The sequence below is a fragment of the Manihot esculenta genome, chromosome 11 (genome assembly GCF_001659605.2).
Source record: "Manihot esculenta cultivar AM560-2 chromosome 11, M.esculenta_v8, whole genome shotgun sequence".
NCBI lineage: Eukaryota > Viridiplantae > Streptophyta > Magnoliopsida > Malpighiales > Euphorbiaceae > Manihot > Manihot esculenta.
Window position 1 is genome coordinate 680,320 of NC_035171.2, and position 15,610 is coordinate 695,929.

Consider the following 15,610-nt stretch of genomic DNA (forward strand, 5'->3'; position numbering starts at 1 on the left):
TAGGGAGGGATAGAGATCGGTCGGGTTCCAGGCATCAGTTCTATCTCGAACTCTATCTCCCTAGCAGGTGGTAAACCTGGCAGCTCGTCTGGGAACACATCTAAGAACTCTCTAACCACTGGCACCGAGGCGGGCTCTCTAACCTGACCATTAAGCTCTCTCACATGAGCCAAATACCCCTGACATCCCCTCCTAAGCAACCTACGAGCCTGAAGAGCTGAGATCATACCTCTAGGTGTACCCCTCCTGTCTCCTCTGAAGACAACCTCTGATCCATCCTGACCTCTGAACCTGACTACCTTGTCCCTGCAGTCCAAGGTAGCACCATGGGTAGATAACCAGTCCATCCCTAGAATGACGTCAAAGTCTGTCAAATCTAGAACCACAAGGTCGGCGGACATGCATCTCCCCTCAACAAAAACTGGACTACACTGACAGACTGACTCTGCCACTGATGGATCACACTTGGGTCCACTGACCCAGAGAGGACACTCTAACCCAGAGATCATCAACCCCAACCTCTGGACGGCTCTCGGAGCAATAAATGAATGAGATGCACCAGGGTCCATCAATGCATAAACATCCGAACAACCTATGACGAGATTACCTGCCACCACGGTGTTGGATGCGTCTGCCTCCTGCTGTGTCATTGTGAAGATCCGTGCTGGGGCTGATGGACCTTCACCTCTGAGACCCGCTGAAGAAGAGGCTGCTCCTCTCCCTCTGCCTCTGCCACTGGCCTGAGTCATGGCTGGAGCTGCTGGCTGCGCTACACTGCCTGAAGCTGTCTGCTGGGACTGAGCCTGTAACACCCCTTACCCTATCAAAGTGTAGACAGAGTAAGGAATGTCACAAACTATACCTTTTAGACATATCAAGACTAAACAATTACCTTTATCTGTAAATACCAATTTTAGTTATGTAAGTAACTTTCATCAAGATTAAAATAAGCGTGAGATTTTTAAACCAAAATTTTCGGCAGAGTTTTCTCTGTTTCATTAGCACTTTAACCTGTAATACATATGAACATCACACTTATAATAACACTAACAACTGTCACTTGATATCTTACTATTCTTTGATTTACATAACCTTCACAACTCACTCTATTTAATATGTACATGCCAAAATAAAACTGTACTATGACTCCGAGACTCAAAACAACCAGCTATGATGATGGCCTTGATATCTGATGTAGATCTCTGATAACTTCTGTTGCCCTATTTTATCTACAACCTGCGTGAGGTAAAAACCAACACGCTGAGCTAATGCTCAGTGGGTGATAGCAAACAAATAACAAAATAGAGCAAACAAGTTCACGTATACAGATAATCGGAATAAAAACATCTTCTTTTTCCGTTATTGCACATTTTCTATTTATAATAAATTACCACAGCTTAGTGCATGTAAGAGATGCAAACATATTAACACTCACTAATAAGTTCACAAAATCAAGTATCAATCTTAATTAAGATCTTAGCCCTTATAAACACATAGTAGGATCGTCTAGGTAGATAAGGAGTTATAACGGTAGGCACAGAGTGCCGAACGGTAGGCTCAGAGGCCAAAACTGTGATAGCAGGGCTCTATGACCGTGCTTATGAGGTACCTGATATGTAACCTCAAATAAAAATCATGTATCGGTAGCAGTACTGCGAACTCTGTATGTTTATATGGCATGCCATACCCTTAAGCTAACCTCGACTCCTATTACGTTTACCAGGGCCAAGTACCATTAATTCAATGTATCAATGTAAAATGCATGCCATTTGAAGCTATTTGAATTCATTTTCCAAAGTCCATATATCATATGCCAAGATTTACAATATGGAAAACTCATGGCAAATAGTGCAAAACTTTATCAACATAGCATTCCAATTTAAGAAAACTACATTCTGCCATCTTTTGCATAAACTTTTCAAGTAGCTTAGAGTCACAATTTGACTTCAATTTCTTCATAAGAAATGTAAATTTATGTCTTATCTTTCCAACAAGATATGGTTCATGCAAATCTGATCATTCTATCTTAAGTTATGAATTTTTCTTTACAAGCTGCTCCATAAGGTCTTAATCAGTCCAGAATTGGTACCTGTTTATAGTATCACAAAACTTATCAGATTCATGCATTTCCATACTAATTCAAGCTAAAGTGTCTTCTACAAAGTTTTAGGTATACTTCTTAAGATTCAATTGGAACTGGTCTTAACAAATTTTACTGAGTACAAAATTAGTTATGGTATCATCAATAGACTCTGTTCCGGATGCACTACCACTGTATCCAGTTTAGGTTCACTTGCAATTTTCATCATCTTACATACAGATTTCGAATTTGGTCAATTCATAAAAGTTTTAGATCTTTGTCTTATCTTTAATTTGGTATATCTTAGGACTAATTTCAATAAATACACAATAAGTTATAAGGCTTCCAACACTGACTGTCCTGTTAGAACCTATTCTGGCAGATTTGCACTTTTAGCTCTCATGTTAAATTTCTTTACTCTAAGCCTTTCAAACATCATTTTAACATTCATATAACATATTTATACAGTCAAAGCAACATTTCCAGCAAGTAAAATCAACCCCTAATTTCACTTATTCATGGCAGAATCCAAGGAAAACAGAAAATCATACAAACACCAAACCTTTCTTGAATTCCTCCTTTCTTTTCCTCTTCTAATCTCTAGCTATCTCCTTTCCCTTTGATGTTCCTTCACCTAGGTCAATTTATGTCTTAGGAAAGGATTGAATAAACTATAAATTAAAGCTTTATAATTCAAATCCATGCATGAAGAAATGAGATGATGCTATTTCCTACTCATTTCTAAACTTACCTTTGATTTTCAAGCTTGGTGTATATGGAACCCTAAACTTTTCTTCTTCAATCCCTTCAATATATGGCTCTTCCTTTAGATCTTGATCTTAGGATGAATTTTGGTTACAGAAAGAAGTTGATTTGGTGAGGTTTTGGCTTGGCTTTGGTGGGAGAAAGAAAAGAAATTCTTTGGTTTCCTATGGTGTGAGCTACGGCAAAGTGAAATGGAGAAGATGACAATCCCTTTTTCAAATTGCTTGGTCATTTCTTCATCCAATAGCTAGGTGACACATGGAAAGTAAAATTTGACTTTTATATTTTAACTTTCCATATTTATACTTTAACCCACTAAACTTTTTACCATATTTCAATTTAGTTTTTAAACTTTCAATAATCATAGATTGACCTACTAAAATATGCTTTTAGCCTTTAGAAGTCCTTTCCACTTAAGCAAGCATGATGGATTTAAAACAAACACCTCAAGCAAGCACGTCAGAAAACCCTAAGCACCTCCCAAAAGTGACTCGTTCCCGACTCGCTAATCACACTGTCTACTTTATTTCTGAATATGTCCGTTTCTATATTTGAGTTTTCTATAATTCAGTTATTAGCAGATTAGAGTTATGCTAGTACCTCCCCTAAGTAGCTCGGGGTAAGCTAGCACCTCCCCTAATGCCACTTACTTTAGTAGTGAAATAGCCTAACCCATACCTAGTGATGTCACTGCTCTAGCTATGGGTTTGAGGATGTTACAGAGCCATCGGGGCCGCTCTTGGACAGTCTCGAGCTATATGCCCCTCCTGACCACATCTGAAGCAGGTGTTCGTCCCAAACCGACATACTCCCTTGTGTGGCCTACCACACCTTGCACAAACTGCATTATCCGCACCAGAGCTTGAGCCACTCCCAAATCCTAGACTGGACTTGACTTTACTCCAGAACTTGTTCTTCTTACCCTTGGGTTTACCCCATCTCTTACTGCCTGAAGCTGTTGCACTCAGGGTAGAGGGATCTAACCTTCCCCCACCCGGAGTTTTAGAACCAGAAGCTTGTGCCACTGTCTGCTTAACTGTCCCCTGAATGATGGCACTAGCTTCCATTCTCCTAGCCATATCTACTATGGCGTGAAAACTCTCTCTATCTGCTGACTGTACCAAGGAGGAATACCTGGGATGGAGCTTCATGATATACCTCCTCGACTTCTTCTGGTCTGTGCTAAGGTCTTGCCCTGCAAATGGCAGCAACTCCATAAACCTGTCAGTATATTCGTTTACACTCATGTCATCAGTCTGCCTCAACTGCTCGAATTCTATCATCTTCAATTCCCTTGAACTATCAGGGAAAGCCCATCCTGCAAACTCGTTTGCAAACTTTTCCCAAGTCATGCTGTCCACTCTCGGGTTCACATAATTCTTGAACCACTCCCGTGCCTTTTTGCACTTAAGCGTGAACCCGGCCATCTGAATGGCTCTACTGTCATCCGCCCCTATCTCATCTGTAATTGCCTTGACCCGCTCTAAGTACACGAACGGATCATTACCAGTTTCAAACTGGGGAGCACCCAGCTTCATATAGTCGGTCATCTTGACCTTGCTCCCACTGGCTGAGCTAGGTCTAGGTGGCTGAACAACTGGGGCTGCTGGTTCTGCAGGTGGTGGAGGTGGTGCAACATTTTCTGAGGTAGGGTTTGCTGGATTTGGATAGTAAGGTGGAGGTGGATACATTGGGTATTGAGAGTACGGTGGGTAGTATGGTGGGTATGGCATCTGTGTGGGATAAGGGGTGAAACTAGGGTAATCCGATGTACCTCCCATCGAATACCCGGGATGTTGTGAGAAATGTGGGTAGTGAGGTGGCTGTACAAATCCCGAGGCCTGAGTGCCTCCTTGGGACTCTCCCATTCCTTCCTCTGGCATACTCATCCCCAAACTGCCATCCCTCCTCTGGTCCACATCCATGTCATCTCCCACATCTTCTAACATACCACCCTGAACTGTTCCTCGTACTGATCTGCTCCTACCCAGATCTAAAGACCTTCTAGGGTCTCTCACTGCTCGGTCCCTGTTGGACCTGCTAGACATTGCCCTAGGCAATGCTGGAGGACGGGCGCTCATGCCCTCATCCTCAGGTGGCACTCCAGTCAATCTTGCTAATTGACGAGTTCCTCTCATCCTGTTTTCTGAAAAACAGTACGCATAGCACAAACATCAGTATCATATGGTTCATGTGGGCACACATGAACCCTCATCACATACATAGCATATCATAGCATATCATTAATGCACATGCATAAAGTCATGGCATTTCACATCATCATGCAAGACAGGACTCCACATCCTATCCTAGTGGACATGATCTTCCTATTGTGCTTGACCTTCTATAACCTCTATGAGCCCGATACTCTAGGTCCGACCATATGAACCTAGGGCTCTGATACCATTCTGTAACAACCCGAAAATCGGACCGCTACCGGCGCTAGGATCCGGGTCGACTTAAGGCCGCCGGGACCCGTAGCAAGCCTGACATAAGACCTGTAAACCTGTATAATCCCATACATGATCAACAATAAGCATAAAAATTAAAACTTTTCTTTCCATGAATATCAACCAAACTCAACCTGTGCATAAACATAAACATAATTTTGATCCCTCTGTGGGATCTCATCTGTGCCCCCAATGGGAAACATAACATCTGTTGAGTTGGTTTACATAAACATCATCAAAATCTCTAAGATCATGTATAAAAAGGGATACAACAATCTATGGTCAAGCACACACTAACATCCATAAAACTCATTACATAACTATACTGTACTTTTACATTACAAATTGATCATGTCCATTGCTATCTATTACATAAGCATGACTTCTTTACTCTATCCGGACTCCCGCACTATATCCTGTACCTGAAAGCCTGGGGGAAAAGGGAGAGGGGTGAGCTAAAAGCCCAGTGAGTAGAGCTAGTAAAACACATTAACACTATGCTCTATGGAATGCATCATAACACAAACAATTCACATAGGGGTTGGGTGAACTTGTCACCAAATAGTCCAAGTTAACTCTGTGCCAGGCCGTAGCATGGGGTCCTGGTCTTCCTGTCATACATACATTACTTACCATTTTCCAGGGCCTCTTCTGGGCTCCTGGTCTTCGAGTCCCATAACCGTGCCTTACTCTGTGCCAGGCCTGTAGACTGGGGCCTGGTCTTTCTTACTCTGTGCCAGGCCGTAGCATGGGGTCCTGGTCTTCCTGTCTTGGACTAATTGGGTCATCCAACATTCACCCACATCAACAACAATTTATGCGATGCGGCATATTCGTGGAAACTAATGCAATCATCCTATTGCATAATCATGATGCATGATACATGATAAAACATTTAATTTAAAAGATTAAGTTTAGTTCCACTCACCTCTGGCTGACTCTGACAATACCGAAGCAGCTGAACTCACTGCTGGGGTCCTCGGTTCCTCGGGTCCGAACCTACACAGGTGGACTCAAATGAGGGACCAAACATACTTGAACATAACTCTAAAATATTCCCCAAAAACCCCCTAAAACATCCTGAAAATATCACATAGAGATATGCATGAAATGGCTGAACAGGGCACTTTCGGCGGCACCTTCGGCGGCCGAAAGTCCTGGACAGAGACAAAACTCAGGTAGGTTCGGCGGCACCTTCGGCGGCCGAAAATGCCAGACAGAGACGAAAGTCTCTTTTCGGGGGCAACTTCGGCAGCCGAAAGGCCTGCTTCCCCAGCCATGTTCGGCGGCCGAAAGTACCTTCGGCTGCCGAACCTGGTTTCTGCAAAAGGGCAGAAACTTGGCTCCCTTAGCACATTTCGCCTCCAAACCTTCCAAACATGCATATTTTTCAACCAAAGCATGCATACAAGTTCCTAGGGGCCTCAAACATGCATATACCCCATCTACAACATTTCAATCACACACAATCAAGCTACATTGTTCAAAAAAGTCATCAAAAACCCATAGGTTCAACATATACCCTAACATGCATTCTACCCTTTAAAAACTTCATAAAACTTGTTTAAATCATACATTGAGCTTAAGATCGGCCCTTACCTCTTGAAGATCGAGGGTTGAGGAGATCTAAACTTGGAGATGGGAGAAGTTCCAACTTTTGGTCTTCAAGCTCCAAAACTCGTTCTAAGCTCAAGGATCTTCAAAACCAAAGTTATAAACTTGTAAAGATCATGGAAAAAGGAAGGAAAAACTCAAGATTGGGGAAGGGTGGCGGAATGCTCACCTTGGCCGAAATGGGGAGAAAAAGCTCGCCCATTTTCGGCTAAGGGACCCTTTTATAGGTGGCTGGCCAGGCCACGTTCGGGGGCCGAATGTGCCTCCGCATCCATGCAATGTTCGGCGGCCGAACTTGACTTTCGGCGGCCGAACCTGAACTTCCCTAACTCATGCTTTCGGGGGCCTAACGTGCCTCCAAAACGCATGCATGTTCGGCGGCCGAACTTGACTTTCGGCGGCCGAACCTGAGTTTTCCTCTAATGCTATTTTCATGCAAAAACTCATTTAGTTTTATACTTTAAAACATTAAAATTCATGAAAACATTTTATAAAACATGTCTTTACCCTTCTAGAAGTTCCCGACATCCGAAATTCCACCGGACGGTAGGAATTCCGATACCGGAGTCTAGCCGGGTATTACAAAACCGAACCGAACCGATTAGGAATAATAATATATTTTTTCAATAATATAGAGAAATTAAATTATATTAAAATTAAAATATTTTAATTAAAATTTAAAATACTAAAAATAAAGTGTAAAAAATTAAAAAAATATTAAAAATCTAAACCGATCAAACCGAACCGAATCGAACCGAATCAGACTGGTTCGGTTCGATTCGGTTTCTGACCAAAATCAGTTCGGTTCGGTTTTCATAAAATCTAAAATTTCGGTTTTCGGTTTATTCGGTTCGGTTCGGTTTTGAACCGAACCGACCGAATGCTCACCCCTAGTTGCAACCTTGAGGGACCTCCCTCCAGGAGAGGTCGACATTCCAATTGATCCCTGAGCTCTTTTTCAGCTCGACAACAACAAAAGCCTCAGTCCAACCTTTTATTGAGTCTTTATACCCAGCAAATATGGACAACCCTGCCCAGGGACCAAAGTAGTAGAACTTATGGATGGACCTGACAAGACGAAAGAAGATACAAATCAACTTGATAGAATGGGCAAAACCCTGGCGAAAGCATACAAACTCAAAGCAACACATGAACAAGATGGAATTGGGAGACAACACTCAAGGAGTCACCCTAAAATGACAGAAAACCTCAATGAAGAAAGGGGTAAAAGAGAATATCAGCCCGAAATCACGCTATTTGATGAAAAATACTAGGTTGTGCCCTTGCTGGACATCAACCAGACTCGCCGGAGGTGGGTAAGGAAAGACGATCCTCTAATTAGATAGGGGAGCCATAATCCTATAGATGATAGTGTCAGCATAATCGTTGAAAAAGTAATGAGAAAGAGAAAAAGGGGTGATAGAGGACACCGGACTCAAGAATTCTAGCGCAAGTCATAAAAAGAGTAGGACATACCTTGGATTAGAAAGGCAGGAATTACAGAGAAGAGAGAGGGTAAGATAGCAAAGAGCGTAAGAGCTAGAACAACAAGTGAAATCAAAAGCGTTAGTTTGAAATGGGTAAAGGCGAAGAGGAGACGTTTTGACAAGAGCACTCTTAGAGTTGTGCAGTAATAATTAGAGTTTCGAATTTACCCCATTAATTATAAAATAATTAATGAGAGGGTAAAGAGGCACTTGATGACTATCGGGTTTTGGATACCCAGTTTATGGCCGAGCCCGTGTGGGAAAGGACAGACCTTAACTCTATCAAACCCCAATACATAGATATGCTCCACAACACAAAGCTCAGGACTCGCTTGGATGAACTGGACATGACTCGAATCCACGTGTGGGAGGTCTAACCCAATTATTTTAATGGACCCGCGGGGCAACAACCATAGAACATTCGAAATCATATCCATATGGTGCCGAATAGAATTAAATGATCGTCTGATAATGGAAAATGATATATTATATCCATACATACGATCAGCGTGATAATAATAAGAGGTACTTACGCAAGATGACAATTATATATTATTAAAAAATAAAATAAAAAAATAAAAGAGAAATAAATTATATTAAACTTTCTAAAATATACCTTAAATTTACTCTATTGAATTTCGGGACATGACGTGTGATTAAAAGTTATAGCCTACTCATATCTTGGCAAAGTTGGGGTGGATGGTCTCATTGTGACTGGTCCACTTGTCTTTGTTTAGTTAGAATAAGAAAAAGGCCTCAGGATTTGGATTTTGACCATAATCCCATCCGGTGCAATTTTTTTTTCCCATTTTCTAGCTTTTCTATAATCAATAAGAAGAAAACTATTTTCCAAGAAAAAAAATTCAGAAAAAGGACAAGAGAATAGGACGAGAAGATGGGATTCTCAATGGAAGACAGAGGGATTTGGGGATGCTAAGGTATGAAAGCAAAGTTTCAAGGAGAAAAAAAGCTTTAACTGACAAGCTTCATCAAATATAGAAAATATCTCACCCCCTCATTTAACACCTTCGCTACCCCTATAAAGGAATGAGAATAACTCAAAGTCCAGCCCTAGTGCCCTCTCCAATTAAAATCATTGGCCCCATTCTTCAGCCTTTAGGCGGCGCAGCAGTTGCATGCATTCTAATGGACGCTGAGTAGAATTGAAGATTCATGGAAAAAGCTCTGTCAAAGAAGCTCAGAACTACATTAACCTTCTGTTGCTAACATTTGGCAGTATATCTATTTTGGTGATATAACTCTCTGAATTGCCTTTTCGTTTTTCCATATCTAATCCCTGACTCCCAACCCCACCCTCTTCTCTCTTCTCTGCCTTCCCCCCTGCCTTTTTATTTTCAGGAATCATAAAGTGTCGCACAAGGGAGTGCTGGGCCTGGTTCAATCAGGCTCAGATCTAGCACCAATTGGGCTTCAACAAAATTTCTCATTTCCATACACTATTTTGTGTTGAGCTGAATTGAAAATTTTATTCACCATTACTTAACAAGCCCAAACATCACAATGAAAAGAAAACCAAATGCATTACATCAATTTTAATTCTGGAAAAGTCATAACATGCCAGAAATCTATATTATATTGTCTGATTTTCTACTTCTCAAGTCGCAGAGAGAAGTCACGCAAGGCAACAAGAATTTCTTTCAACTTCTGCTTGTCCTCAGCATCAATCAAGTTTCCGTCATTATCAAACTTTGCAGGAGGCTGGAATGCATTCAAGAAAAATTCAGGTTTGTTTATGAAGTGAAGGTCCAGATAAACTCCAATTTGACGAAGATGGTATTGTGATCTCCCACCACCAAAGCCTCCTCCAGCACTCACAACAGCAGCGGCCTTATCTCCCCAACAGTTTGGAGCTAAAGATGCCCAGTCAATGGCATTCTTCAAAGGTGCTGCCAAAGAGCAAGTGTACCAAAAAAATAAATCAAATAAAAATTTTGTGCCTCTCTCATAATGCAAGAACTGAAGTTGGATAAGGGATTACCAGTAAGAGAGTAATTGTTCTCAGGAGAAGCGAAAAGAATACTATCAGCTCTGAGAATTTTCTGGCGAAAAGCTTCAACGACTGGGGGATAAGCTCCATTGGCAATAAGATCAGTGTTCAACAATGGTAATTGGGATATGTCTATTTGTTCAATTTGCATACCATTCACCGAGCTCTTGCTCAGCTCAATTGCTGAATTGAACAAGAAAAAAAAAATTACAGAATTAGCTAAATACATAGATGGGTTTGCATCTAAATAAATGATTGAACGGAGAGAGAGGAGAAGAGGACAAACAGAACGAATGAGGCCTGAGTTGAAGGAAGCTTTGCGGAGCGACCCACTAATAGCAACAACCTTGATCACCGGAGCCATGTCTCTGATTCCTTTGTTTCTACTTTCAAAATGTTTCAACCGCCGGACGCTTACTGGCTGCTATGTTTTTAATTTTATAATAAAATTTCAAAAGAAGGGCGGCTTTTTATAGATTATATTCATTTTCACAGTTTTATGAGGAATTGTAGTTGAATTCATGACCAGCAATGGGTTCTTTCATTTTACTGAAAATCATTTGCAGAACGCATATGGGACGAGGAGAATTAAACAGTGATCACGTAGTAAAGGAGAATTTTCAAAATTTAAACGTTCCGGATAATAAGTTTGTTATCACCGTCAATTGTGAAAATGCGAGGCACACAACTCTAATATGTCATTTCTACCTAAGCGTGACGTGTTTAATTATATGTGCATTTTGTATGGTTTTTCTTTTCAAAATTTATATCTTAGGAAAATTAAAAATATCTGGGTTTCCTTAAGCCACACATCTGTTCTTCCCTTTCATACATAAGAATGTAAAAAAACTTGGCCTCCATTTTCAATCATCCACCTTTAAGGGTCTGAGAAGCCAAATACACAAGATGGCTAATCAAGTCTTAAAAATCATTTCTTCACAAACAATAAAACTAGACAAGTAGCTCCCAACTGTAACTTGCGCATCATAAAGGATCAGATGATAGAAAGTCTAAGCTTAATTCAGATTTTGTGTTAGCAGTTTCCCTTGAGTCTCAGAGAAAATGCATGCAAGCTTAGAAGAACTTCCTTTATTCTCTCCTTTGTTTCTGGATCAATTAAGTTGCCATCGCTATCAAACTTTGCAGGAGGTGTAAATGCATTCAAGAAAAACTCAGGTTTGTTGATGAAATGAAGATCCAGATAAACTCCAATTTGGCGAAGATGGTACTGTGATCGCCCTCCACCAAAACCTCCTCCAGCACTTACAGTGGCAGCAGCTTTATCAGCCCAGCAATTCGGTGGTCTGGATGCCCAGTCAATTGCATTCTTCAAAGGTGCTACCAAAAAGGAGGAAAAAAAAAATAAAGAATTGAAGAAAAATGGAAAACTAACCCTTAGAGTTCAGAGATTCAGTACGGTATCTTTAATCTTTATACCAAGGTTTTATAGCGCTCACGCATAGAAGTCAATTTGAACACAAATCAAGGCTTTCAATCGTGGTAAGAAGTAATGCTGAAAGCCTCAAACAACCAACATTTTGCCATTAAAAATGGCCAAACACATATTCACTCCAAATTAAAAATGGCCAACGTCTTGCCATTAATAATAAAGAGAGTTAAATCAACAGTAAGGCATGTGGATATACAAATAACAACATTGCACTGTACATACTGTAAAATTCGGAAGTCATGATTTTCTCCAAATTATTTAAAACCATGAAATTAGAATTTTGCAGAAATGGACTTGGTTTCTACTGCCTTTTACTCAAAGCAGCAGTTTGAATCCATCCCCAAGCTATTTAAGGAAAGAAATAAAATTTCCTACATGTTAAAATATATGGGAGAAAAACAAGCAATGAATTTACTGATCAGCGGGAGCGGAGAGATACCAGTTACAGAGTAATTATACTCGGGGGAAGCGAAAAGGATGCTATCGGCTTTAACAATCTTTTCGCGGAAAGCTTCAACGACCGGTGGGAAAGAACCGTCAGGTCCTTCAAGATCGGTGTTCAGCATAGGCAAAGGTGATATGTCAATGTACTCGATTTGAAGACCAGTCACTGATTCCTTGCTTAATTCAATTGCTTCAATCAAACGACAACAATATCAAAGTACATAAAAGAAAAACCCACTTCAAAAATCAAAAGGAAAATCTCAACTCGCAACTAGTTCATGTATAAAGCATCAAAAACCCAACTCATAGATGGAGGTGAACTCAAAACATATAGAACAAATACAGAAAAAGGGAGAGGAGTGATAGGTACCAGCACGAATGAGGCCGCGGTTATAGGAGGCTTTGCGAAGAGAGCCAGATAGAGCAGCAACTTTGATGATTGGGTTTGCTGCCAGAGCTGCCTCCATATCCGGTTCTTTGCTGTAGATTTGCTCAAGCAGAGCGAGAGGGGGGGGGTGTGGTGAAGAAGCAGGGAAATGAAATAATACAGTGCTGTCTTTTTTATGGAACTAAAAGCACAGACCAATCACCACGGTTTTGTATTTTTTACTCAATTGGCTGCACCAATCACTAAATTTTACTGTTACTTTTTTTTTTTCCACTCATTTAAATATAAATTTTCAGAATTATGAAAAATTAATTTTGTCTATAATATATATAAATATGAGAGTAGAGGAATAACGAGATTTTTTATATTATTTTTGTATATTGTTTATTCCTTTTATGAAAAAATAAAAATAAAAATTAAATTTATTTAATATCCTATTTAATTTAATATAAAAAGAATAAAAAATATATATTAATTTTTTTTTCTATTAACCGTATAAGAAATATTATGATTCTAATTTAACATGTATTAGATAGGGTAAAAATCTCATAAATAATGTTGAACCATATGTGAATTTTTTAGATATTTATTGTCTAAAATAAATATCTAAGAATATTTATTATCTAAAGTAAATATCAAAAAATTATCTGTTTATAAATTTTTTTATATTTATTTTTTAAAATAAACATAAAAAATTTTATATTTCTAATGTTTATAAATTTAAAATGGTTAAACTTTTCATGAGATAAAAATCTATATATATCAAATCAATAATTTTTCTATTGATTGATTAGATTATCTAAAATAAATATAAAAAAAAACTTATATTTATAAATTTTTTGATATTTATTACTTAAAATAAATATAAAAAGTTTTATATTTTTAATGTTTACTCCTAATTAATTCTAAATTCAAGACGGTTAAAACCCTCCTGTGATATTAATTGATAACCTGTAATGTGATGGAAGTTCTTAATTGTGAGTTAATGTTATATATATGTCTATTTATTTTTGTATTAGTCAATTTTTGCTTTTATACATTTAGTTTTTATTCAAGAACTATGTATATTTGTATGTTAATCCTTTCAATTAACTTAAGTATATATATTCATATGAATTAGTTTTGTCATCGATAATAATAATGATAAATCTAACATCAGTAATAAAATGTACAATAAAGGCATCCATAAGTCTACATGAATCAGCTCAAAAGAAGTTGTGGCAATACTATTTTTATAAAGAGGCAATCTAGACATTTTGGCTAAGGGATATAATGAGCACAAATAACTAGTATCAATATTATTTCTTAAAGTTATGTATATGAGACATCTTTTGATAGGAAGAGTGACCTAACCTAGCATGCAGAATAGAAAAAGAAACTTTTGTGATTAAATTTGTAACGATCCGAAAATCGGACCGCTACCGGCGCTAGGATCTAGATCGGCTTAAGGCCGCCGAGACCCGTAGCAAGCCAAACATTTATCCTATGAACCTGTTAAATCCCATACATGATCAACAACATACATAAAAAATTTGAACTTTTCCTTACATTCATTCATTCTTTCATTCATTCACCAAACTCAACTTGTGCATGCACTATACATTACATAGTCATAAACATTAACCCCTCCTTGGAGTCCTCATCAATGCTCCAATGGGGCGACATAACATACATTGAGTTTGGTTAACCATAGTCATTTATTAAAATTATTACACTTAAAAGATCATGTAAACAAAGGGGATTAACACAACTAGGGTCAAGCACAACTATAACCTCAATAGACATCATTACATATCATTTCTATACTATACTTTTACATTACAATATATACATGTCCACAGCTAGCTATTACGTGACCATAACTTCATTACTCTTACTGACCTCCTGGTCTACCCTGTACCTGCAATCCTGGGGGTTAAGGGAGAGGGGTGAGCTACTAGAGCCCAGTGAGCAGAATGATAAAACATTTTATTTAAACATTTGATATCATGGAATGCATCACATCACAACTAATCACATTAAGGATGAATTTGTCACCCTTAGCCCTCTAAGTGGTCCAACTGTGCTAGGGGCGTAGAATGGGCCTCTCTGGTCTTTCTCTTACATAACATATCATAACATAACATTCCAACTGTGCCAGGGGTGTAGAATGGGTCTCGCTGGTCTTTCTCTCACATAGTGCCAGGGGCGTAGAATGGGCCTCACTGGTCTTCCGTGCCGTATCATATCATACCATATCATGTCATGGGAGGGCTAAAGGATCATTCAACATTCATCCACATCATCAACATATTATGCAATGCAACATATTCGTGAATTCTAATGCAAACAACCTAATATATCTCATGGCATTCATGATGCGTGAATCATGCTAATTTATTTACTTTAAAACATAAAGAGTTTATTCCACTCACCTCTGGCTGAAGCTCTACTGACTCTGAAGCAGCTGAACTCACTGCTGGGGTCCTCGGTTCCTCGGATCCGAACCTACACAGGTGGACTCAAATAAGGGACCAAACATACATACACATGACTCTAAAATACTCCCCAAAAACCCCCCCTAAAACACCTTAAAACAATCATAGAAATCATGCAATGGAGGGCTAAACAGGGCACTTTCGGCGGCAGGTTCGGCGGCCGAAAGGCCCTCCAGAGCCGAAACTCATGCACCTTCGGCGGCACTTTTGGCGGCCGAAGGTTCCCTCCAGAGACGAAACTCATGCATGTTCGGCGGCACCTTCGGCGGCCGAAAGTCCCTTCCAGAGCCGAAAGTCATCTTTCGGGGGCAGAGTTCGGCAGCCGATTCATGCTACCACAGGCAGGTTCTGCGGCCGAAAGAACCTTCGGCTGCCGAACCTGGTTTCCCCCAAAAGGGCAAAAACTCAGCTCAACATGCATAAACGCCTCCCAACTCATTCAATCAT

The 15,610-nt window shown here is 39.6% G+C and overlaps 2 protein-coding genes across 2 annotated transcripts; both read right to left on the minus strand.

Annotated features, from left to right (window-relative positions):
* Positions 1 to 9,467: 9,467 nt before the first annotated feature.
* Positions 9,468 to 10,792, minus strand: LOC110627104 (NADPH:quinone oxidoreductase). Its single transcript, XM_021773347.2, has 3 exons — positions 10,690 to 10,792; positions 10,396 to 10,587; positions 9,468 to 10,303 (listed from the first exon to the last, which is right to left on the minus strand). The coding sequence occupies exons 1-3, from the start codon at positions 10,766 to 10,768 to the stop codon at positions 10,005 to 10,007; spliced, it is 570 nt and encodes a 189-aa protein (XP_021629039.1). The 5' UTR covers positions 10,769 to 10,792; the 3' UTR covers positions 9,468 to 10,004.
* Positions 10,793 to 11,178: 386 nt separating this feature from the next.
* Positions 11,179 to 12,841, minus strand: LOC110626094 (NADPH:quinone oxidoreductase). The gene is made up of 3 exons (XM_021771838.2): positions 12,669 to 12,841; positions 12,294 to 12,488; positions 11,179 to 11,742 (listed from the first exon to the last, which is right to left on the minus strand). Exons 1-3 carry the CDS (start codon positions 12,763 to 12,765, stop codon positions 11,438 to 11,440), a joined length of 597 nt encoding a protein of 198 aa, XP_021627530.1. The 5' UTR covers positions 12,766 to 12,841; the 3' UTR covers positions 11,179 to 11,437.
* Between the last annotated feature and the right edge of the window lie 2,769 nt (positions 12,842 to 15,610).

What these genes read in the sequence shown, in the direction of transcription:
- LOC110627104 (XM_021773347.2), bottom strand. Translation starts at nt 10,768, where the DNA reads ATGGCTCCGGTGATCAAGGTTGTTGCTATTAGTGGGTCGCTCCGCAAA. An exon ending in CTCAGGCCTCATTCGTTCTG is followed by an intron (nt 10,588 to 10,689) that starts TTTGTCCTCTTC and finishes TGTTCAATTCAG; the next exon opens with CAATTGAGCTGAGCAAGAGC. An exon ending in GAACAATTACTCTCTTACTG is followed by an intron (nt 10,304 to 10,395) that starts GTAATCCCTTAT and finishes GCTCTTTGGCAG; the next exon opens with CACCTTTGAAGAATGCCATT.
- LOC110626094 (XM_021771838.2), bottom strand. Translation starts at nt 12,765, where the DNA reads ATGGAGGCAGCTCTGGCAGCAAACCCAATCATCAAAGTTGCTGCTCTA. An exon ending in CCGCGGCCTCATTCGTGCTG is followed by an intron (nt 12,489 to 12,668) that starts GTACCTATCACT and finishes GTTTGATTGAAG; the next exon opens with CAATTGAATTAAGCAAGGAA. An exon ending in GTATAATTACTCTGTAACTG is followed by an intron (nt 11,743 to 12,293) that starts GTATCTCTCCGC and finishes CCTTTTTGGTAG; the next exon opens with CACCTTTGAAGAATGCAATT.